The sequence below is a fragment of the Chelmon rostratus genome, chromosome 1 (assembly GCF_017976325.1).
Source record: "Chelmon rostratus isolate fCheRos1 chromosome 1, fCheRos1.pri, whole genome shotgun sequence".
Lineage (NCBI taxonomy): Eukaryota > Metazoa > Chordata > Actinopteri > Chaetodontiformes > Chaetodontidae > Chelmon > Chelmon rostratus.
In genome coordinates this window covers 30,227,307-30,253,011 of record NC_055658.1, presented here as the reverse complement: position 1 = coordinate 30,253,011, position 25,705 = coordinate 30,227,307, and the positions used below count along the sequence as shown (strand labels likewise).

Sequence of the window (25,705 nt, the reverse complement as noted above, 5' to 3'; positions counted from 1 at the left end):
GTGTTACTAAAGCATAGGTTAGAGATAGATAAGGTAAGTACAAAGTGCACTTAAGTAGGCCTCAAGTATTTGAGTAAAAATACTATATGTGATCTCACAAGTATGCTTTCTAATTGTCTTGTGCTGCTGCCCATTAGGCGCTTTGATCTAATTTCACGATGAATGGCATCGTGCCATATCCGAAAAGCTTTCGCTTTTTAAAGAATGACCGGAAGTTATATATTCACTCTGGTCAAAAAGGCTTTTATTGTGAACTTGATGACCGGAAGTGATGCAGTGTCATTAGGACTATCTTGACAGTGTGAAGATGGCGGCGTACAGTCGCACTCAGCTGCTGCAGCTGCTGTTATCGTTACTGTGTCTCTGCGGCTTCGGCTCGGTCCTCGCCTTGAAGGCAGCCAGCGGCCCGGCCGAGCTTCCCAACCCGCCCGTCCTCAGAGCCGCTGATCCCGCGGCCAAGGATGCACCTGTCGCCGCTGCCGCCGCCGCTGGGGCCTCACAGCCTCGAAGGGCGACCGGTTGGAAGCTGTCGGAGGAGGAGGCCTGCCGGGAGGACCTGACCCGCCTCTGCCCCAAACACACCTGGACCAACAACCTGGCCGTGCTGGAGTGTCTGCAGGACCGCAGAGAGGTAAGCGGCCGCCGGCGGAGCTGGAAGCGTTCCCACCCGGGAGGTGATGGGCATCTGCTGGGTGTGCCGCCCCGGTGGTTTACATCCACACCGGCTGTCAGCATGACACTGATGCAGAGGTGGAGAGCTGGTGGAGAGGTGGACATCTACACCTGCATCAGCGTCCAGCACCGAGCATCCACACACACATCTGCACACACACCAGATTAATTACAGGCAGCATCAATCCACATTTCCTGCTGATATCGCACCAGTCAGACACTCCAGAAACTACACAAAAAAACACGAGAGAAATATTTAAATGATGCAGTATTACAGAGGAGAAACCTGACGCGCCACACACACTTACTCCACCATGTTTATCCGACAGCTGTCACTTTGCAAAAGTCAGATCAACATTGTTTCAGCATAAAAAGTACAAGTATGCTCACACACTGCATGTAAGTGAAGAGTGTGACACACAAACAGCTGGTGAAATGCTGTCATAGAAGTAACTCATGTTGAAAAAAGAACATAAATATCTGTAAATATTTGGATTTCTCATGTTTTATTCATTTAGTTAACTGTTCGATTAAATCTGAATTCCTAACATGAGGGTCTGAAGAGCTGTGTCAGACTCCTCTTCACAGTCCCAGGATGAACAAAAAAGGTGGAGAAAAAAGGAATTGATTAATTGATGGACAGTTTAGATAACTGATTAACTGTTTAAATCATTTATCAAACAAAAAAAGCCAAATATTCTCTGGTTCCTCTTCTCTTACGTCATTGTGAATTAAATGTCTTTGTGTTTTGGATTGTCGGGTGAACTAAACAAGCTATTTGAAGGCATTAGAATTGTTTATGTCTGTATTTGCTGTATTTTTATTGTTTCTGTTGAGCTAAACTCGGGGTGAGAACGCTACTGTCGCTCCACCAGAGCAGACTTTGACACGGTTGGAGGTTTTCCCTCCTCTGCACGCTGAGCTTTACAGCTGCTCACTGCGGCCTCAGTCAGGTGATCATCAACCTGAGTGAGGTGTGTGCGTGTGCGTGTGCATGTGTGTGTGTGTGTCCTCCTTTGTGTCTTTGTGACGTAAACACTCACACTCATCAGTCTGTTTCCTCATTCGATGCCTACGTGTGCAGATTAATTTTAGATGGTTATTTTGGCTGTGGCGGTTCAGTATTGTGCTTAAGTACAATTTTGAAGTACTTGTACATAATTGTATGCTACTGTGTACTTCACATTTATTTGACAGCTTTGGTTATTGCTCACTTTGCAGATTTAGAGTATTAATGTTATGAATGCTAACACATGAATGCATCACTTCTTGTAATCCACTAATGTTATTAATACTTTTCTGGTACTTTAAGTGTATCTTGATGCTCACACTTGTGTCCTTTTAGAGTATTTTTACACCGTTCTGAGTACTTTCTGACCTCACATGAATCAGTGCATGTGTGTGTTTACTCCTGAGAGCTGCAGGCAGACAGGAGAGTGCGAGTCGCAGTTCAGCTGGAGCTGAAACGATCGGTCGATTTTATTGATTAACCGATCGACAGGTTGGTTTATGTGACTGTCAGGGAGACCCTCACAGCAGACAGGGATCCCTCCTCTGCTGCTCCTCCCGAGGACCCATTTTTGGAGGTGGGCCGGTTTTTCCTGATCTGACTCGAGGGTCTAAGGATGGAGGGTGTTTGTAGGTGTATTTGTAAAGCTGGACTGTTCTGAAACTCGATTAATTGTGAGCAGAAATGCTGGTTTCAGTTCGACTTTGTCTGTTGAATGTCTTCCACTCTCGGACGGGTGGTTGAATAAAACAAGCCGTTTGATGAGCTTCAGGAACTTCTGACAGACATTTTAATTGTTTTCTGACATTTTAAAGCAACATGTTTCACAGAAAATGATCGTTAGCTGCAGCCCTAAATTCAACAGATAACCACGAAGTGACATTTTGTTGAATGTTGTTAATTATGTAACTGTGAAATTTATATTTAATTTAAATTTAACCACTGAATAATAGTTGAAATTTAAATATCAATGAATTTATAGCTCTGAAAATATTTTAATATATGAATAACTAATAAATTTGATTTCCCTCTTTAACTTCGAGTCAGTGATTTAAAGTGGTGCCATTTTAAAAGCTTTTTTTTTATTCTATTCTTTTATAGATGAGAAAATTCAACTGTTCAATATTCATGAAACTGTATTCAAGTTTCTCACACTGAGTCACTCAAGTAACAATAGTCAGTGTAGCTCAGATGTGATTAATTAAAGTCAGACAACTAAACTCAACATTTACACTTTTATTTGTGTAAAATCTGTCAAAATAAAAGAGGAAGAAATCTCTGTTGAAGTTTTAGTTCAGATATTTATTTTTTTTTTAATATTACTCAGTTTGATTTTGTATCTGAATTTGTGAATCACACAAACAACAACTGAGATCACGTTTTTTAAACTTTAAATGAGCTCATTGAGAAAAAGGACAAAACCCTGGAAACCATTCAGATACATGTTTTTCAAAATAAGATGCTTCAGCGCTCTGCATTCAGCGGTATGTCAGTTTCAACAGGAAGTGGTTAAATTACTGAATGAGGTGTTCAATTGCTTCTGTAAACATTTGATAAACGGCTCATTACACACTGAACTATCATCGTACTGTCAGCGGATCTCAGTGTTTGTTCACGTATTTGTGAGCAGCTGCGACTCCTCCTGTGAAGCTCCAGCAGATTAATGAATGACAACATCATAAAACTGATGTAGTAACGTGTCTTCAGAGGAGCCATAACTGCTGACGAATGCTGTACATTAATAAACACTCACGACGTCCTCACAGCTGCGTTCAAGTACATCACGGTGTGTTTTTATCACGTGTTCACATACTGCCGGTAAAATGCTGCTTATGCTGTTAACAGAGTGCATGAAACATACTGAGAGGATGAACACGTCCTCAGAGGTCTACCTGCTGTTTAGACAGTCTGGGGTTTGACTTCTACCACACACACACACACACGCACACGCATACACACACACACACACACACACACACACACACACATGCTCCTCCTGAGCGATGGCCTCTTTACTGAGATAATTACATTGCTTCAACTCAATAACAGCTGTGGCCTCCTGAAGAGGTAAATGACTCTTATAAATCTGCCTCTTCTCCAGAGAAAGACACCCCCTCCCCTCCCCGACACACACACACACGCAGCCCAGCAGCAGCTCTGGCAGTACGGCAGCGTGTGGTTACAGTACAGACAGCTTGTGAGTATTTATTTGTGGTGGTTTAAGCCCTGAAATCCGACACTTGAGAGACGTCTGAGAAACTGCAGTTACAGACTAAGTGCTGAGCAGGAAGTCACTTTGCCTCAGCGCAGACAGACGGGCCTGTGGACATGTCCAGGTGTGGTGACTGAGTCCGTCTGTCACTTTCTGACAGTGTGTGTGTGTGAGAGAGCGGGATATCTTCTGTCGGTGCAGCTTTTTACTCTGTGGCCGACACGTTTACTTTGATTGAGTCACTGCTTACAGACGCCGGGCGTCACTTTGTCTCTCTATCGATGTGAGTGGTTCCCAGAAACTGAAACTGGAACTAAAACATATGATCACAACTAGACAAAAAGTCACATTTGAAAACAAGAACTATGATGAAACATATTCAAGTTTTCATTGACAAATAAAACGCCCAGCATGCATTTGTCCAATCACTGCATCCTCCTAAAAAATATCTGTGCTGTTTTAATTCAACTCAAGATTCTGCTACGCAAAAAAATAATATTTTTCAGACTTTTTTGCCTTTTCCTTTTGAAATATATATATAAAAAATTACTCTTTGTCATTAGAAATAAATGTAATTTAAAGGACCAGTGTGTAGGATCGAGTGTCACCTAGTGGTGAGGTGACAGATTGCAACCACTCACCTCACCCTCCCCTTCCAAACGTGCAGGAGAACCTATGGCGGCTGCAAAACTCAAAAGGCGCCCTCTACAGGCAGCTTTTGGTTCGTCTGCTCTGGGCTGGGCTACTGTAGAAACATGGCGGTGCAACATGGTGGACTCTGCGGAAGTGGACCTGCTCCCTCTGTAGATACACAAAACTCATTGTAAGCCAACAAAAAAACAATAATTTTGTCAACCATGTAAAACACTTCCATATTTCACATAATGACTCATTTAGGACTCGAACTTGCTTTGAGACTTGACTCGGGACCTCATGGCAGAGGCTCGAAACAATGGTTTTGTCCCACCTCTCTTCAGCTGCACGGTACGTGGCCTTTGCTGTTGAGGGTCATATTTTAAATTTATCCCTGACATTTGGTTGTGAGTGGATCGTATCATGTTTTCTGTGAGTTTGCTCACATTATCCCTTACACAGACACAGCCAGCCTCTGTTCTCACTTCAGTTTGACGACGCGGGTTGACTCATCTGGTCCTGTTGCAGAGGCCTTTGATGTGAATGAAACAGCTCGTCATTAATTAATAACCCATAGTCTTACTAATTGGTAATTTTCAGTTGGCCTCAGAGGGTCTGTTTCCTCATTACGCTCGCTCTTGTGTCTCTGAAACATTTAGTGGCAATGACGGTTTAAAGAGGCTCTTTGTCTCTGTTCCCGCCAGCAGAGCGAAGTTAACATGAAGCGCTTTCATGTCTTTTTACCGCAAAGTGACGAGAAGCTGTAAGAACAGCTTCTCCCGCTGCGCTTCCTCTGATAGTCGAGGATGTTGTCGGAGAGTCTGAAGAGCTTCTGCTGCTTTCTTCAGATTAAACTGCTGCCGTTTGGAGAAAACTGTTGGTTTGTGCTGTGATACTGGTGCTTTGTTCCTTTGTTCTTTTCCATCCAAACTGAAGGAAGAGTCCAGGAAATGCACTCAACTGTATTTTTTGCATTTTATGCTGTTTGTGATTGATACCTATTTAATCTGGTTTGGTCTAAATACTGGTCTGGATGTTTCAAACATGCAGACGGTGTGTTTTTACAGTAATGAAATGAAGACAGGACTTGTATCATGAGGATTTTTTTTTCAAGATTTTTAAATGATTGTAAAGCTGTGATTAAATTGAATATTTGACATTTCACTCTGTTTTATGTGACTGTTTTGGCTGCTGCTCTTGTTAAGATGAGCCTTAATGTCCTCCATCTCTCTCTCCCTCTGAGGGGCGTGTTTGTCTGACATCACAATAATAGTTAGTTAATATTATGTTTTGAGCAATGATCATATTCAGATCTAAAATCAGTTGCTCGTTACATTCAGCAACGACATCATTCTTAATTATGTAAATTTAAACTATAAGTGATCAAGTGTTAGGCTGCTCACTAAGAAGATACCATGTAAATAAGATAGATAGATAGATAGATAGATAGATAGATAGATAGATAGATAGATAGATAGATAGATAGATAGATAGATAGATAGATAGATAGATAGATAGATAGATTAAGAGGTTTTTTTTAAAGGTTTTCACTTAGCTGAAACTAACTTAACCTCTTCTGGCTGTGGGTCTGTCCAGAGTTAAAAAATGCACCAGTAAAACTCACTAATTAATCAATTATATTGTGTTTTTTAAGCTGTGCACAAACAGAAATGCAGACATGTGGTTTAAGGGCAGGTTATGTCCAGTGATTCTGTGTAGAGTCTCTGACTGTAGCGCCACTCGACAGATAAAGTTTGGTAGAACTGGTTTTGGTTCAGGTTAGCTGCGTAGTCCCCTAATGCTAAGCTAGGCTAATCACCTCCTGACTCCAGCATAGAGTGGTATCGATCTTCTCAACTGACTCTCAGAAAGAAAAGTGTCGAACTGTTCCTTTAACACCAGCCGAATGTGGGCTTTAACTGTCGGATGTGTGCACAGAAGCTGGAGCAAATGATGAAGAGTCAAATCGAGCTTCCTCGTTCTGCTTGTCTGTTTGTTCATGTGTGTTTGAATTCACCTTTAACTTCTTCCTCTCTGTGTCTTCCTGCAGGAAACTGAGATCGCTCCTGACTGTAACCATGTAAGTATTCCCTCAAAAACACACACTCGCTGAACATTTTGTCTTCGTTGTCATTCAGAGAAGAGACAGGAAGTGGACAGTTTGAAGTGCTGGTGCAGGCCATCGCATCAAAATCTGTTTACCGTGTCAACATTTACTGGGATTAGCTTGAAGCTTGAAGGTCAGAACAGGTCAGACAGAAATTCACACATTCATGTTTCATCCCCCTCAGGATGAAATGTGAAGTTTTTGGTGAACTCTTTCTCATCTAGCGCCATCATCAGGCCAAAATTATAACTTTAATAGTTTGATTTCTGATCAAATACCTGCAGAGCTAATGACACCCCCGTCTGCCTCAGCTGTATATAGTGCCAATTAGCAAATATTAGCATGCCAACACTCTAATATGGTGAACATGGAGACATTACCAGCTAAACATGAGCATGTTAGCATGTAGCTCAAAGCTCTGCTGGGCCTCAGTATTGGAGTGTTACATTACATTTAGTGCTGGTGTTAGAGGTCAATAATTAACGGGAGGGACTGACTTTTTTATATTGAACACACACACACACACCTTGTCAGGTGATGCAGCAGATCTCTGCACTGTACTGTGAGGACTTTTAACCTCTCACTCTCCAGCTCTTCCTGTAACACCTCCACCTCTAGCAGAGATCATTTACAATAGCCAACAGTTCAATTCTGGCCTGTTATCAATATAAGATCAGACATTGACCTCTCTTCACTTGTTGCTGTTTGAACTCTAAGAAGTAAAAGACTTTTGCAGAATCCTCAGCTTGTAGGTGACGACCTTTACAAACTGTGCTTTCACCACCTTCAGCCAGTTCGAGGTTCCCAAAGCTCGTCTCAGCATCTTCTGGCCAGTAAACCTTCAGCGTTCACAGCCGTTAACTGCAGACAGCTTTATGCAGCGCCACAAGGTTAATGGACCACTTGGACTGTCTTTATTACAGCGCTGGAAAGCACAGCTGCAATTAACACGTCTCACACACACACACACACACACACTCTTGTTTTGTTGTGTTATTTTCGGGGCGGTCTGACTGTCAGTAGCTGTTATCTGTGGCTGCAGCAGCTGGAAGGAAAACAATTTAAAAAAGACAGCAAGAGAAGAGATGCTTTTAGAAACTACATGTAATGAAACAAATCTGATCAGTGTTGGGCTGGCGTCTCAGGATTGTCCCCCCGTGGCTGGACAGACTCGCGAGAGACAGATATGATAAAATATATAAAACCGAAGCAGCGCAGGCAGAGATATGCCGACATGTAGCCCCTCGTGTGCGTCAAGCTCCATGAATGCATAAATTTATCATTTCCATAATGCATCTCAGTGGTGTCTTTTTTGCACTGGACCCTCCCTGCTCGCTAAATGCCCACAGACTCCTCTTCCTCAGCTGGCAGCGCGGCTCCGCTCAGTGCTCATCTGATTACGTTTCAGGCTAATTTGTCATGATGGATTTCACTGAGGTTCGATTTGAGTCTGCAGGCGGTGAAATCAGGCTCTGCTTTGTTTTAGGCAATTACACCAAAAGATGATATATTTTCCAAAGGCATCAGTCCTCCTCCTCATCATCAGAGTGTGAAGGTTGAAAGCAACTGTGATGCAGTTTTGTAATGCACCCACTGTATTAGAACTAGGTGTCTGTGATCAGTGGTACATTCAGGCTCTATTCAGTCGTTACTTGAAGGTTATTGAGCTTCAGTGCACAGACGTGAGATTTAAACAGCATCTTTTAATCTCGTGCACAAAGAAATGATGTAAATCCAGAGTCTGTTTTCACAACAGCAGCACTCTGGAGGCAAAATGTGACTAAAGTCAGCAGCTGTTTTAATTTGGCGGTCCAATCATGAGTCCTGCTCACACAGACCAATTTAAGGTTTAATTGTAAGTGAAGATGAGGCAGAGCCTTCTTCGTCATTGTTTTCGCTCTGTTGCTGTAAATAGCCGGTGACGTCAAGGGATCTGATTTCAGTGCAGAAATGAGACAATGCCGATGGAAGCTGGAGATGTTAGTGTGTTGATGTGGTGTTCAAAGTGTTCCTGGGGATGATGGTGCAAAGTCAGAGATGCTCTAATCAACACATTGACTTCATCTGTAACCAGTGCATGTTCGACTCTCACCTTGACACAACAACAAGTCTTATCCCAAACATTTCATGGTTAATGCGCCAAAATGCTAAAATTGATAAATAAACTGGATTCCTTTGCTGTTTGCATGTATGAAAATATAAGTTACATCGGTCAAACACTAATGCATCAATTAATTAATGTAAAGAGGATGGGGATGTATGTAATCTATTACATTAATCATTCAGTATTTACTCCATGTGAACATTGGATACAGTATTCATAATATTTCTCTGTGTATTTTTTATTCTTTGTCGTCCTTGTTTTGAGCTGTCTGTCTCTTCCTTTCAGTTGGTCTGTGAGTGACACTGAAAGTCAGACTCCTTGAATGTGTTCACGTACTTGGCCACTAAAGCTGATTCTGATTCTGAACATGTAACGATCTTTGTTCCCGTCTCCTTCAGCTCCTGTGGAACTATAAGCTCAATCTGACCACAGATCCAAAGTTTGAGTCGGTGGCCACGGAGGTCTGCAAGAGCACCATCGCCGAGGTCAGTCCGGACCACAGGAAGTTCAGGGTTCAGTTTCCTGTCCAGTTAAATGAGGCTGTCACCTGTCATATGAAAAACTTCAGTGATAAATCAAGATTTAGATTAGTGGACCAGTTGACTCATAGTTGTATAGAACATAAATAACAGTACAGTACATAACAGTGTGTTTTAGCTACAGGATACACCATAAAATCACAAACTGGCCCTTTATTCACCTAAACTGCAGAACCTGCTGTTCATGTTCTGTATTAGAGACAGGCCTTAATTTCTTGAATTCTTCTTGAATAAGTATATTTTATGATATTTTAGTAGGTGACCTCCTGTTTTTCTCCTAATTACTCTCCACAACAGTCATCATACATTCACCACTTTGCTGCTTTGAGTGACAGAAACAGCTTTTATTCACAGTAATTTCCATGCAGTAAGTCCGTCTCGATCAATGTTGAGCGAGTGTCAGTTAAACTCAACACGTCTTTTGCACAGATGTTTCACAATAAAAGCCGTCCAGTTGCTCAAAGGGTGAAATCTGTCCTGTTTGTGGTAGGATTTTAGGTTTTCCCGCATATAATTTGCAGCCTTTATTTGAATACCTGCTTTGGGAGGAGTTTGTACAAAAGTTTTGGACTAAGTTACATACTTTGTTAGTTGGATTCAGTCACTGTGTTGACCAGTCTGGATCATCAACATCGCTTCAGTACGTCCCATGTTTGACACCTGCAGATTAAAGAGTGTAACGAGGAGGAGCGAGGGAGGGGCTACCTGGTGTCCTGCCTGGTGGATCACCGCGGCAACATTAGCGAGTACCAGTGTAACCAGTACATCACCAAGATGACCAGTATCGTCTTCAGCGACTACAGACTGATCTGCGGCTTCATGGACAAATGTAAAGAAGACATCAACAGCCTGCACTGCGGCAGCATCAACGTGGGACACAAGGTGAGTGTGTCTCGCCCTTTATACTGCGTCACATGACCTTCCCCTTCGCTCCTGTCATAGCTACTACGCCCTCTAGTGTGAAATGGGCCATTCTGCATAATGAGTACTTTTACTTTTGGCACTTTTATTGTATTTTGATGCAAATGCAGTACTTTTACTTGTAACAGAGTATTTTTACACTGTAGTACTGCTCAGTGAAAGTTCTGAATACTTCTTCCACCCCTGCTCTCTGGTGTCAGATGTCCACTGAGCCAAGTTGATGACCTTTGACCTCTTCCAGTGGATGCTGGTTTTGGTGTCATGTGGCCCTTTAGGGTCCCTGTTGTTTCACAGTTCGCCACAACTGTGTGATATCACCCCTCTTCCTCTCTCCCCTCCTCTTCCTCGCCGTCCGCCTTCCATCAGGACGTCCACTCGCAGGGTGAAGTCATCGCCTGTCTGGAGAAGGCGTTGGTGAGGGAGGTGGAGCAGCAGGATCACGTTCGTCCAATCAAAGAGGAGTGCCAGAAGGCGATCCTGCGGGTGGCGGAGCTGTCGTCAGATGACTTCCACCTCGACCGCCATCTTTACTTCTCCTGCAGAGACGACCGCGAGAGATTCTGTCAGAACGTACGGAGACACGCTTTGAAAAAACAAGTTTCTACATTCAGATCATATTCAGATGATTCATTCTTGAGGTCATTCATCAGCTTCCTGGTTTCCATCCAGATTTGTTAGCAAGAGAAACAGGATGTGGGAATAGAAACTTCTGGCTCATAAAAAAGACTCCAGGGTACTGTGAGAATGAAAACACACACAGTGACAGATTGTCATTAAACTGAGTGCAGTGGTTCATGACACAATGCTGGAAATGTAAAAAGAAAATTCAGAGATCCTTCACTGACTTTCCACCAAATTCCATTAAAATCTGTTTACAGGTTTGTTCTGATGACTGAAACCAGAAGCCTCACAGTGGAGACAGTTATTGCCAGTTATCCGTTTTAAAATATGACATCAGAGCGTCTTCTGTTCCTCCTCTCCACAGATTCAGGCAGGAGAAGGGAAAGTCTACAAATGTCTGTTCAATCACAAGTTTGAAGAGGCCATGTCAGAGAAGGTACGACCGGCTCGGCAGCAGGACGCCATCGGTTCACCGCCGCGCTTACGTTTATTCTACTGAACCTGTTTCAGTCGCTGACTCTCTCCCCTGCTGCCCCTCCACAGTGCCGTGACGCCCTGACCACCCGTCAGAAGCTGATCTCTCAGGACTACAGAGTCAGCTACTCTCTGGCTAAAGCCTGTAAGCTGGACCTGAGGAAGCAGCGCTGCAGCCTGGACGCCAACCTGCCGCGAGCCCGCGAGGCTCGACTGTCCTACCTGCTGCTGTGTCTGGAGGCTGCTGTGCACCGCGGTGAGTGTTCATTATCTTCCAAATCCGTAGTTTATGGACACTGCAGAGCTTGTGGACACAGTCTGTGTAATACTACGCTGATACGCTGGCTGATCAGCTACAGCTGGATGTATGTTAGAATATTCAGAGGTTTTACTTAAGTAAAAGTAGCAATACTGCAGTTTAAAAATACTCTGTTATGCCAGTAAACGTCCTGCATTGAAAATCTTATGCAAGTAAAAGTACAAAGTGGTACCATTACGTTACTACAAAAAGTAAATGTACTCATTATTACTTAGTTATTTATTTTTATTATTATTATTATTATTATTATTACACTCTTGATGCCTTCATGAACAACAAATCTAGCAACAAAGTAAGATAAACCTACTTTTTCTTGTTTGCCTTCCGTGCCTACCTCTCACGTCATACTTAGTAATAATAGTAGTAATCAGATCTTGTCCCGTGCAGGTCGTCCGGTCAGCGGCGAGTGTCAGGGCGAGATGCTGGACTACCGTCGGATGCTGATGGAGGATTTCTCTCTTAGTCCGGAGATCGTGCTGCACTGCCGGACGGAGATCGAGGCTCACTGCTCCGGCCTGCACCGCAAAGGCCGCACGCTGCACTGCCTGATGAGGATCGGACGCGGCGACCGCAGCACCACTGTGGACAGCGTCTGCCAGAGCGCCGTAAGACCACAGCAGAGCACACGCCGCGACGCCTCACTGTTAAACATATGCAGCCGGCACAAACTCACTAATATTAGTTAGTTATTATTGTTGTAACAGCTGCTTGAAGTCCTCCAAAAACTTCACTTTAAGCTTTGACGGCTCTTCTTCCACATGATGTTTGCACTGAGCAGAGATTTTCAGCCTGATGCTGTTGGACCTGCTGCTTCCCAGCAAAAATACTAATAATTGAGAGGATATCCTGCAAGAAAATAAATGTTTTAAAGCATAATAATACTTTCATGAATGATCATGTAAACCAGGCAGTTGTGTACCGATAAATAAAATATAGAAATGCAAATAAAATGCAGCTGCTGACTTTTACTGTTCTTCTAAACGTTCGTCTCCCTGCAGCTGCAGACTTTGATCCAGTCTGCAGACCCCGGAGCCGACTACCGGATCGACCGAGCGCTCAACGAGGCCTGCGAGTCCGTCATCCAGACCGCCTGCAAACACATCCGCAGCGGAGACCCAATGTGAGCTGGTTACACACACACACACACACACACACACACACACACACACACACACACACACAGAGGATGTTTTGGGTTTTTTGGGGGGATTTTTGTCATTTTATTTTGTCAGAAATGAATGTGTCTATGTAAGGTTCCCAAAAGTGATAGAAACCGTACGTGTGTGTGTGTGTGTGTGTGTGTGTGTGTGTGTGTGTGTGTGTGTGTGTGTGTGTGTGTGCGTGCTTGCAGGATCCTGTCGTGCCTGATGGAGCACCTGTACACAGAGAAGATGGTGGAGGACTGTGAACACCGACTGTTGGAGCTACAGTATTTCATATCCAGAGACTGGAAGTGAGTTTAAGCATCATCGACGCCACAACAAACATCTTAAAATGTGTAACTCAAGGCCCACTTACTCGCTTTTTCTTCATCCACACGTGGAGCTCAGTTGTTAGTCACATGACCGCAGCGCGAAGCTTCTCTTCACGCCCGAAATGTCCCCCTCTCCGCCTCCAGGCTGGACCCCGTCCTGTATAAGAAGTGTCAGGGCGACGCCGCTCGACTGTGCCACACACACGGCTGGAACGAGACCAGCGAGCTGATGCCGCCGGGCGCCGTCTTCTCCTGCCTGTACCGCCACGCCTACCGCACCGAGGAGCAGGGACGGCGGGTACGAGGACATTACAGACGCTCCAGCTTCGAATGCTAGAGAGGTTTCATGTGTTTGGATTGTTTTTGTCAGTTTGGTTTTGGGTTTGGTGAGCTCGGCGTTCTACCTGAGCGGGTGTAACTCTGATGTTCTTAACTTTACCAGGTAAAACCAGACAAGAAGGTAAGTGGTCGGTGGCTCGCTTAAATCAATCAGTATTGATCCTGGTGAAGGGTTGAATCGACGATGAGGGCGGTGATTTAATCCGTGTGTGGGTCACTGATAGGTCGGGGTGATTTAATGTGGCGTTTGTGTGACTTCCTGCTCCACAGCGAGGCCGAGCGGCGCCAGTTTGTGACTCCGTCTGTTTAAATATACAACAGCAGCTAAAATCACTAATTTTATTTTGGTGGAAATGTTTTTTTTTCAAGTTTAAACTACAAGCAGCTCGTTATTTTCAGTTTACAGCTGTGCTCGCAGCTCTTTGAGGCCGTATGGAGGCTCAGTGTAAATGCTAACATAGGCATGCTAACAGTGACAACACTAACATGCTGATGTTGAGCAGGTATTGTTGTGGCATTTGTGTTAGCACGCTAACATTTGCTAAGCGCAGCTGAGGCTGATGGGAGTTTCATTTAGTTATAAAGTACTGGAGAGATTAAAACTTTGAACTGATGATGAACATGTGAAGTCAGAGGATCAAATACTTCACCTCCTTCTTGTTTTTGTTTTATTGCCTCCTCGTGTGTTGATAATGAGATAAATTATTGTGAATCTAGCTTTATTGTCTTCTTCTGTTCCTCTTAGCAGGTAGCGGTTAGCATTTAACATTAGCATTAGCTAAATGGTAGCATCAGAACTGTATTGTCTTCTTCTGTTCTTCTTAGCGGTTAGCATTAGCATTAGCAATAGCTATATGGTAGCATCGGTACTGGCCTCTACCTGGAGCATCTCTGGGTCAGTTGAATGTGGCGGTGCTGTTTGGATTGTGTAGGAGCAGTGTGAACTGGCACTAGGGGGGGTGACTCTGGGACGCCGGAGTTCACCGCCTAGCCTCCTGGAGGTGTCGTGGGACTAAGTAGGCGAAACGCCGTTGAAGGGAGGTTTCCACCTGATGACCCCCAGAGACGTGTTAGGAATCACTGCTCTTTGGCAGGTATAGAGGCAGATTAGAGCTCCAAGGTTCTTCACTGAGAATGAATCCTCTTTTTGAGCACAAGTATCTTGTGTTTAAATTAACTAAATGCTTTTATAAGTAATATTTAGAGTAATAGGAACAGTTTATCTCAGGTGGTCAAAGTAAATGTGATGAAATGATCTGCTCCTCTGAGCTCTCCTTCACTCAGTGTGTGTGGAGGTTCAGGATCAGCTTCAGTCCAGGACCTGACAGTGTAGTAGATCAGGGGCTGAATACACACGCTGATTGTGGCCATAAACTCAATGCGAACCGCTGCCCACGTTTTTAAACCTGACCCAGTGTGTCTTATATCAACTGAGTAATTAGAAGCAAGTCCATAAACAGACAGGAACAAGACTTGTATCCTGAAAGTAACTGGGGGGTCGGTGCAGGGACTGTAGACCAGGACTGATGTGAGCTCTTTGTACCACTTACAACTCTGGCAGCAGTGATATTTGTGCGTGCATGTGTGTTTGTCTGTGAACGTGTACTCGCCTTCATTATGGGGACAAAGGAGCAGACCTCATAATGTGAATCATTAACTTTTAGGGTGAAGACTTGGGTTAAGGTTAAGGTTAAGTTAAGGGTTAAGGTCTCCAGGTAATGAATGTAAGTCCATGTGATGTCTCCAGCTGGTCCAGATCGCTGCTGCCTGTCTGTCGGTCAGACTAGCATGAACACTTACTGGCATCTCATTCCTAAAGCAAAGAGAAGACGTTCTTATACTGTGGCACTGAGCATAATGTCGGCTGTTTGTTTCAGATCGATGCACTTTAACAAAAGTGTCTTCCACACTTTTCTGTCTGTGTGTGTTTTTGCAGAACTTCTTCACACCTCCGATAAAGGCTGAAGACGAGTTTAAAGTTGTGAAACTGTGAAAAGATTATTTGCAACAAATTCAGTTAATGTGATTACAGATCAGAAAAATATGAGATGCCATAAACAGGAGTGATTGTAGAGATGCATTAGTAGAATTACAAGTATGAAGAAGCTGTCAGTCACATGGAAAGATCAATAATTAATCAGTAATTAAACAAGTTAACGTACATCAGAGTACAAGTAAAAACTGTACTTAAACTGTAACTTAAGAGTCAGCCGAACAGTAAATCAGCAGTTGATTGGTGACACTTGACCTTTAAATCAACGGTGATCCGTCGTTTGAGATTTCAGATCATTTCTAATCATCATCATTGATGTATTGAGGACAACAGCTGTAATTTTCACTTCTATGAAATGAGACACATTGCTTGGTGGGATTGTTAGCAGAAAGTAGCTCACATGCTACAGGTGCTACTTGTTCCAGTGTGGAATTTATGTGAGCAATATGCAGTCAGTGGATACTTTGAATGGACACACAGACTAAATATATATATTTTATATATATATATATATATATATATATATATATATATATATATATATATATATATATATATATATATATATATATATAATAAATAGGGAGCGATTTCAGGAGCAGACTTAGGGTCTGCAGACATAACGTCAGTGGCTAAATCTCAGATGGAGGTGGGAAAGATTACCATAGTTACAAGTTGATGGTTTCAGACAACTGAAGATGATGTATGTTTGCAAAGTTGGTGCTTCAAAAAGTGTCACATTGACAGGATTGAGTAATTTGCATTAAATTTGGGTTTAATTAACAAAAAGCTTTTCATGACGTGAGGTTTCCGTGTTTGTAGGGCTGCAACCTATTGTTTTCCTAATTAATCTCCTAATTAGTTTTTAATTAATCAGTTAATCATTTGATCTATAACACACCAGGAAACAGTAGAAAAGGCGCATCACCATGTCGCCTCAGCAACACAACAGTGCAAAGCCCAAAGATTTAATGTAACGATAAAACAAGGAAACGCAGCAGTTTATCATATTTAAGAAGCCTGAACCATCAAATGTCTCACACTAACACTAAACATTAAATACAATTAATCAATTATCAGAACTGCTGTAAGCTTAACTTTCTGTTAGTCGATTGATCGTCTCAGCTCTACATGTTTGTCTGGTGTATCAACAGATTTAACTGCTCCTTATTAGAAATATTGAATGAATATCTGCTGATATATTATTGTCATATTCTCTGACTCTGAAATATCAATATTGGTAATAACAATTCAGGCAGGTCAGGGTCAGGGTCTAGCATGAGCTTGTGTGTGTTTGTGTGTGTTTGTAGTTATCTCGGGACTGTAAGGTGGAGGTTCAGAGGATTCTCCACCAGAGGGCACTGGATGTGAAGTTGGACCCCGAGCTGCAGAAACGTTGCATGACCGACCTCGGCAAGTGGTGCAGCGAGAAGACGGATGCTGGACAGGTGAGATGGAGTAATGCTACTGCTAATACACCTGATACTTAAACCCTGTGACTGATCTTTGATTGACCTCTGTTGGTTGTTTGGTTCATCATAATGGCTCCTTTAAGAAGCCAAACCTTGAATCAATTCAAAGGTCTTTACAGTAAGGTTGTGCATGTTGTAGCTATTAAAATACATGATATACATCTGTGTGTGTGTGTGTGTGTGTCCAGGAGCTGGAGTGTCTGCAGGATCACCTGGAGGACCTGGTCTCTACCTGCAGGGACGTTGTGGGCAACCTGACTGAGCTGGAGTCAGAGGTCAGAGGTCACTCGTGAACACCTGTATTAATGCTCACCTGAGTGGCGCAGCAGTGTCTACGAGTGCGTCTGTGTCTCGCCTGCACACTTTGAACTTCTTGTCTCTGTCTCACTGTTTGCTGCAGGACATCCAGATTGACGCTCTGCTCATCAGAGCCTGTGAGCCCGTCACTCAGGCCCACTGCCACGTGAGGACATGCACTTGAAACTCTGTGTGCACAAACATACACACAAACACCTGCCAATCTGTTGCAAGACAAATACAACAGCTGTGCAATGAAGTCTGTGACTCAGAATCAGATTTATTGACGTTAGTTAGAGAGGCCGAATAGCAGTGCATATTTTTAGTTGACCGCTTGCTAAGCCCCGCCCTCCTTAGTTACTGTTGCTAGGCCCCTGAAGCTTTACATTCTCACACTGACTGCACAAGTGGAGTTTAGAGTGATGCTGGTGGTAGATTTACACTCTCACCACCACTGACTTTGGTGACTACGGGGCAAAAAAAAAAATCATAATCTGTGCTCACGCTCACTTCTCCCATTAGAATCAGGACTCAGGACCTGACGCTCGGGGGCGGGGCAGCGGCGACACCCACATGACACAGACACAGGAAATGACTTGCCTCGTTTCTGAACCATCTCTGCTAATGTTTTCATCCATAAGAAAGGATCTGAAAAACTACGGTAGCTCCAAGAGGACAAACCTTCTCCATGCAGACATTCCAATAAAATAAATTTGAGATCTCGTGATCCAGTCGCTTGATCACCGTTAAAATCTGCTGAGACGTCACAGCCTCAAAGGTTGAACGTTTTTCAGAGACTTTTCCTCATGTGTCAGCCAGTGTTTGTCCAGAACATTCATATTGTGGTGGGTGTAGTGAAGCAAGGCTATAGACGTCTTTAATAATCTGTCATTGTTTTGGATGTTAATCTGTGTGTGTGTGTGTGTAGGACGTAGCCGACAACCAGATCGATACAGGTGATCTGATGGAGTGTTTGGTGCAGAACAAACACCAGAAGGAGATGAACGAGAAATGTTCAGTCGGCGTTACGCACTTCCAGCTGGTCAGTCATCATCTGTTATCTCTGTGAATTTCTTTTTCTGTTGAAGGAGGTTTAACGTCAAACCAGCCGCAGGTTTCAGGTTCTACTGTAAGTCCTGCTCGTGAGATTGTTCACACCTGTGAACTTTGGTGTGAAGTTAGTCTGGGTGATTCATTTTGGGTTCGGAAAACATTTCTCTGATGAATGTAAGTCTAAAGAGATGCTTCTGTGTTGTTAGTGTTTCACATTATGTTTGCTGTCAATTTCACACATTTTTACAGTAAAGTGGCAGAAATTTTATCTAATTCGCTGGAAACTAGTTAACATCACTGTTTTTTCTTCTTCTGCTGGTGTGAAACAGCTGACTAGTGGTCATTTTATCTCCTCTGGACTGACTTTATCACCCTTTGTTGTTTTTTGTCAATAAAGGTGGAACTTCAATGGTTCCCTTTGTGATATTGAAGTATTGCAAAATCCAGACAGGTGATGATGCCCCCTCCTCTCTGTGCTCCACTTTCAGATTCAAATGAAGGATTTCCGCTTCTCCTATAAGTTCAAGATGGCCTGCAAAGAGGACGTTCTCCGCTTGTGTCCAAACATCAAGAAAAAGTGAGTTCAGTTTCCAGGAAAGTATCCTAGAACCTGCAGAACTCTTCATGAGCAGCGAGTCCGTTCAAAGTGTTTCATGCCCCCAGCTGATGTGACTCAAAGTGACATATTTCACACCCTCCATGTGCACCAACCTGCAGGGTGGATGTTGTCATCTGTCTCAGCACCACGGTGAGGAACGACACGCTGCAGGAGGCCAAGGAGCAGCGGGTTTCACTCAAGTGTCGCAAACAGCTGCGGGTGGAGGAGCTGGAGATGGTACCACACACACACGCACACACACACACTTTGGTCTTGTTAGCACAAGACCAGGACAGCTCGTCCCGCCTTCATCGTTCTGCAGCCAGTCCTGTTTCTCCTCTGATAAAGTTTCAACGATGCAAGATGGTGAAGATTTATGTGGTGGATTACCTTATTTTCCTCATGTTAATTGAGATAATTTGCATAATTTAATTAATGGTAACTGCGTATAAGATAAGGTAAACGTTATTAATCCCCAGCTGGGGAAATTAGGTCTTACAGGCAGCATCAATAGAAATAGCAACAGCAAGGCAACGGAAAAAAATACAAAAATAAGTAGTTGTATGTATATGTCTATATTATATTTGCATCTTATGTAGATTATGAACTGCATAACATGATGCACCTTGTCAAGGTGATCAAGACAGGTGGAGAGGTATGATGTAAGGCAGTGCTGATGTTTGCTGTCAGCGTTCAGTTGTCCTACAGTTGAGGTGGACATTAAACTGGACCAAGTCACACAGAACCAGCTGCAGTTTTAATTCACTGAAGCGAACCGGCGTTACATCAACATTTACGGGATAAAGCTCACAGTGGTCCTCCTCTTTCTCCTCCGCCTCCCTGTCAGTCGGAGGATATTCGGTTGGAACCGGAGCTGTATGATCCCTGCAAGTCCGACATCAGTCGTCTGTGTCCCAACGTGGCCTTTGGAAACGCTCAGGTGAGACAGGAAAAAAGTCGCAAACATTAAAAACACGATCACCTCCTCCTCTCCTCCTTACTTCGCTCTCCCTCTGCTGCTCCTCAGATGATCGAGTGTCTGAAGGAGCAGAAGAAGCAGCTCAGTCAGCGCTGCCACCAGCGGATCTTCAGGCTGCAGGAGGTGGAGATGACCGACCCCGAGCTCGACTACCAGCTGATGAGAGTCTGCAAGCAGATGATCAAGGTGGTAAACACTCATCGCAGATCACAGGCAGACTTCCTGCTTCACTTTGAGTCAGTGGTTGTAATGAATCGACGCGATTCTTTAAGTGGTCTGGTTGTTGACTCTCCTGCAGCGGTTCTGTACTGAGGCGGACACCAGGAACGTCCTTCAGTGTCTGAAACAGAACAAGAACAGCGAGCTGATGGATCCCAAGTGTAAACAGATGATCACCAAGAGACAGATCACACAGAACACAGGTGAGGAACAAGCAACAAGAGCCTGATGTTACTCAGCACATTCACCTCACTGACACGCCTCCACCTTCCTCCTCCTCCTCCTCCAGACTACAGGTTGAACCCAGTTTTGAGAAAAGCTTGTCGAGCCGACATCCCAAAGTTCTGCCAGCCCATCCTGAACAAGGCGAGCGAGGACAACGAGCTGGAGGGTCAGGTGATTGCCTGCCTCAAACTCAAATACGCCGACCAGGTCAGTCCACAGCCACATCATCTTCAAAAAACCAAAAAGTTACGTGAAAATACAATAAAACTACCAAACTACAAATCAATGATGGTTATAAAATGGTAAAAGGATTAAACAAGGCTCCTCAAACCAGCAATAAATGAAGATCCAAGCAGTACAGGTGTTCCAAAGAGTGGAAATAGTGTTTCTGCTGTCAGACATGTACATATTTTAATGGAACTAGTAAAAATAAACAGTGGAATTGTTGTGTTAAATCGTGTGTTTTCTGGCTGGGGTTTGGTTCAGAGGTTGTCTCCAGACTGTGAAGACCAGATCAGAGTGATCCTCCAGGAGTCAGCGCTCGACTACAGACTGGACCCACAGCTGCAGATGCACTGCACAGATGAGGTGAACACACACACACACAATCATTTTTGTGTGTTGAATCTCTTTCTGCCTCCCTCGTGCAAATATTTTCCTGTCATCCTCCTTTTCTCCTCCTCTCTCTCCTGTTTCCTGTCTCCTTTGCTGTAGATCTCCAGGTTGTGTGCTGAGGAGGCAGCAGCTCAGGAGCAGACCGGTCAGGTGGAAGAGTGTCTGAAAGTCAACTTGCTGAAAATCAAACAGGACGCCTGTAAGAAGGTAAATAATACTCATGTACTCTGATAGTTTCAGGTCTTCTCGGTACTCCTCCACTTTGGGCAGCAGCTCACTTCCAACCTTGAGGGAGGAACCACAAACCTAAATAGACACAGCAACATTTCAGAGACTAATGCGAGGCTGAAGTCTGCTCTGATGCAGCTGGACTCTGTGTCTTGATTGGACTCAAATCGTACCTTAGATGACTCAACATTTGGTCTGAATGAATTCAGTGTTGCTGCAGAAACTCAGCCTCGTTTGCTCCACCTTTCTTTGTCATTTGCAGGAAGTCCTGAACATGCTGAAGGAGAGTAAGGCGGACATCTTTGTGGACCCGGTCCTCCACACAGCCTGCGCTCTGGACCTCAAACACCACTGTGCTGCCATCACACCCGGCAGAGGGCGACGTGAGTGCTTTCACACCTCATATTTATATTTCTGCACAGCTTTAAGGATGTGAAGGAATTAAGACTGATGTATAGAGCTGATGAGGCCTCATGTTTTTCCAGTGGGCTTGTGCACTGTGTGTTAGAATGTCTTCATGTGTTGATCCCTCTCACCATCCAGAGATGTCGTGTCTGATGGAGGCGTTACAGGACAAGAGAGTTCGTCTGCAGCCTGAGTGTAAGAAAAGACTTCAAGACCGCATCGACATGTGGAGCTACGCCGCAAAGGTGAACAGCTGATGAGAGTAGCTAAAGCCAGACAATGATTAGTTTAGTTTGCTGGAAGCAGCTTGCCTGTCTGTCTCCAAAGATCAAAACTACACTCACTAACACCTCGAAAACTCACTGATTAACTTTTGTTTATTCACAAACAGAAATTTACGAGAAGTTGTGTGCTGTTAACTGCTTCTTGCCTCCTGAGAGAAACAGTTCCAGCGCAACTTGTTTGGTCTTTGGCACAGCGTAGCTGTCAGCTAAATGCTAACGTCAGCATGCTAACATGCTAATGTTCACCATCTTAGTTTAGTGTGCTAACATTTGTAAATGAGCACTGAACACAAAGTACGGCTGATGTTGACGGGGGGGTCGTTGGTTTTGCAGGTTCAGTGTTTGATCATAAAGTGTTGAACAAATTCAAACTTGGACCTGATGGTGGCGCCAGAGGGAAAAATAAGTTACTAAAATTCTTCTTCTGTGGATCATGAATGTTTGTATTGAATTTCAACAGGAGCAACAGATATGCAAGTAATAGCTGATAAGACATTTAGCTTAAAACCACAGTGACCTTCTCTCAGTTGTAATCTGATGGTTGTTAAGATGTTTCAGTCTGGACCGAAGTGGCCGTCAGACGAACACGCTGCTAGCACGACTAAAGGCTGCACCTGTAACCTCCTCCTCTGTCCTGCAGGTGGCGCCGGCGGAGGGCTTCTCAGACCTGGCCGTGCAGGTGATGACCTCACCCTCCAAGAACTACATCCTGCTCATGATCGCACTGAGCGTGTGCGTCCTCTTCCTGGTGGGGCTGCTGTGCGGTCGGATCACCAAGCGAGTGACGAGAGAGCTGAAGGACCGGTAGAGGACGAGCGCTCGGACACTTCAAAAAAGACTGACTCCTCGCACCTTCCTCCTCCTCCTCCTCCTCCTCCTTGTACTACTCCTCTCCCAGATGCCAGCCAACCTACACAGTGCCAACGCCAGCACCCACATCTGGATCTCCTCTGCTCCTCTGTTTATCGGCTGCTGCCGAATATTTGCATCAGATGCAAAACGAAAACCTTAAATCTCCATTTGGGCATCTCCAAACGTGAAGAGAGCACCGACCGTCTGATTGGAGCGTTCGTCCTCGACGGTCACATTTTCCCGGTAAATCTGCTTTGTTTTGTTCGGGGTCAGACGTGAAGTCGTCCGGCATCTTTTGAGTTTCTACGTCGGTGACGGAGGGCTGCTGCTGCTGAGGTTAGGATTGCTTTCCCCAAGTTGAGTCCTGATGCTTCTTGTGATATTTAACGGAGACTGGAGCATGTCGAGCAACAGGACGTTGTTTCTTTGCAAGTGACTGCGGCTGCCTGAATCGCACACGGAGCAACTTGAAATCTTGAGGCGAAACTTTGGGGTTGAGTTCTGTGACGTTCTTGTTGCTTTCAAACATTTTCTCATCGGTCGTGAACTTCCGCCCTCTTCAGTCCTGCGCAGGACCGAGTCCAGCTCGCGGGTACGGCTTTCCTGCGTTTGGACCGGTTCAGCAACTTTTGCATTGTGAAGATTCTTCTGGATGTTTTCACCACGACCCGTGTCGTCCCCGATCCCGGTCCCATGTTGCTTTTAATGAGCCGACACAACCTGCCACATAACACCCCGAGGCTTCATTTGTCAGCAGAACAACGCGTCGGTGTACAAACATGAGCAGGTTCTTCGTTTCGTGACGGAGGAAGTGTCAAACATTTTGGGGTTTTCTCTGCACAGGAAGTCCTTTTTTCATGGAACGCTCGCCCTCAGGCCAGGTTTACTCTGGAGGCCTTTGGCACAGTTTCACAGTTTTGGCCCTGATGTAATTCTACATATTAAACATACAGCAGATAAAACACTGTCTGAAATGGGCGCATCCAGGTCCGAGGTAACCATTGCAGGTTTTGCAGTGCCGTTCCACACAGGGCCGGAAAATAATAGTTTTTCCTCTTTAAATTAGCCGGGTGGCGATTAGCCTAGCTAAGTTAAAGGTAGGTAGGCTGGATTTTCCTAAAAACAACATATAGACTCATAGAAAAGTCCCTCTCAGTCATCACTCTTGACCCATCAGAAGTTTGTGGCGCTGTATTTATCTGCAGACTCTTATTTTATTCTTATCTTGCTGTGGTTGGGACGTTTCTGGGCTGCAGCCTTTGGGCAGCGGGTGCGTAGCCTCCAGCCTTTAACAGCATACAGGTGAGGTCTTAATGAAAAGGTAACGCTGCTGTTTGCAACTGACAGATTATTGCCATTGTAACTGTGTTATCATGAAACGTAATGTCTACTGCTGTGTGTGTAATCCGACTGTTAGCGTAGCTGTTATATACACGAACAGCTCCATTAACACAGGGTTTAATGGGACTGTAACTAAGTCCCACTGGGTGCATAACGTCCGCGACCCGTCCGACAGAGCTGATCGCTGTCTTTCCAGTCAACGCCAAACGTCTGTTTTTGACGGAATACGAGAAGATTGACAGGAAGTCAGACACAGGAACGGTGTACAGAAACTGGTAAATTTTCAAAATGAAACACTCTGTGCAGACTCAAGATCAGTACATCAACAATCAACACAATTAAAACAGAAAAAATGAACATACGACGCCTACTTTCCCACTGCAGACGAAAAATCAAGGAGAAATGACCAAACCAGCAGAATCTGAGCAAGTTAAGAGAAGCAGCAGGTAAAACGCTCTGACAAACGGTTTTCTGTACGGATTAAACAAAAACGAGATATAACGTGTTAATCAGTCATCTTTAGAGGTGTTGGTCGGTGGATTAACTTTGGACAAAGCCAGGCTAGCTGTTCTCCCCAGCTTCCAGTCTTTATGCTATGCTAAGCTAATCGCCTCCTGGCTGCAGCTCTTATAAACCCCCTCCAGCCACCGAACGGCCTCTTCTGCTGCCCCCAAGTGGCCAAAAAAATGAATTGAATGCAGCTCGCAGTGGACGGACTGATGGGCCACAGTGAGGCGTTAGCTGGTGCGGCAGACTGGGTGATCTGGATCTGATCTGTGTGTTTAGATCAAATGATCCATCGTGAATCTGATTTAGATCATCCAAAGTTATTCCACATGAGCGTTGTGCCTGAAGCTTAAACAGACTAATATCAGATTTTCATTTCCATGATACATGTATGTGAAGTCTGTGTAAACTATCTGTACTGGGTCCCTTTTTACCAGTAAAAGCTGTTAGTAGAAATGCATTGAATATAAATATTAAAGACAAAGTTAGAAAGGATGTTTGGCTTAATGCTGACAGTACATCAGAGTACAGGGAGAAAATAATCGCTCAGTATTTTACATTGGATCCATAAACACATTCTTGTTTTTGTTTCAGGCGCATCACTTGTAACTTCAATGTAAGATGCAAACATGATTTTGCATTTTTATTCTTTTCTGATCGATGAATATTTTTGATTTTGCACTTTAACTTGATGCACGTCACATCTGCGGTGCATTAAGTTTGTTCTCTGATTGGACAATGAGCCTCGTTCATCTCATTCATAAGATCCAGATCTCTGAACAGTGAACACGCCTTTCTTTTAGCAAATGTTTTTGGTTGTATTTTACTGTTTGTGAATGATTAAAGCCGGACGAGGCGATCGCACGGATGGAGAGTGTGCGGCAAACACACAATATTTCCTGCTCACTTACAAAAGTTAACGCAGCTGAAGCTGCAGATCAGTTCAGAAAGATTCTGGAAGGATTCGGAGGGTGAGGAAAGAAACGTCCTCCACCTGAAAGCCAGGCCGATCGCCGGTCAGACAGAAACCAACAGCTCGCCGCTTTGAGCTTTATGATCCTGTATGTCTGCTGAAGCCACATGTCGAGCGATTTAACAGGAAATAAAGAAATATTATAACCAGTTTTGTATGCAAGTCTCTACGTGTACAAACGTCATCAGTGTGCTTTTTTTTCACATTATGCCATGTAATATGAAGACATAACAGAGTCAT

General features: G+C 44.1%; 1 protein-coding gene across 1 annotated transcript; it reads left to right on the top strand.

Annotated features, from left to right (window-relative positions):
- The first annotated feature begins 461 nt into the window (after nt 1-461).
- Nucleotides 462-25,705, top strand: LOC121612085 (Golgi apparatus protein 1-like). The gene is given in 27 exon segments (XM_041944866.1): nt 462-566; nt 569-631; nt 6,577-6,606; nt 9,136-9,222; nt 9,943-10,158; nt 10,564-10,767; nt 11,183-11,254; nt 11,362-11,548; nt 11,999-12,216; nt 12,610-12,731; nt 12,963-13,064; nt 13,230-13,383; nt 16,728-16,865; nt 17,078-17,164; nt 17,290-17,352; nt 18,115-18,228; nt 18,728-18,816; nt 18,957-19,074; nt 19,685-19,777; nt 19,865-20,002; nt 20,115-20,238; nt 20,325-20,467; nt 20,747-20,848; nt 20,975-21,082; nt 21,366-21,486; nt 21,647-21,753; nt 22,433-25,705. Coding segments are annotated over 27 exon segments (3,273 nt in total). The 3' UTR covers nt 22,601-25,705.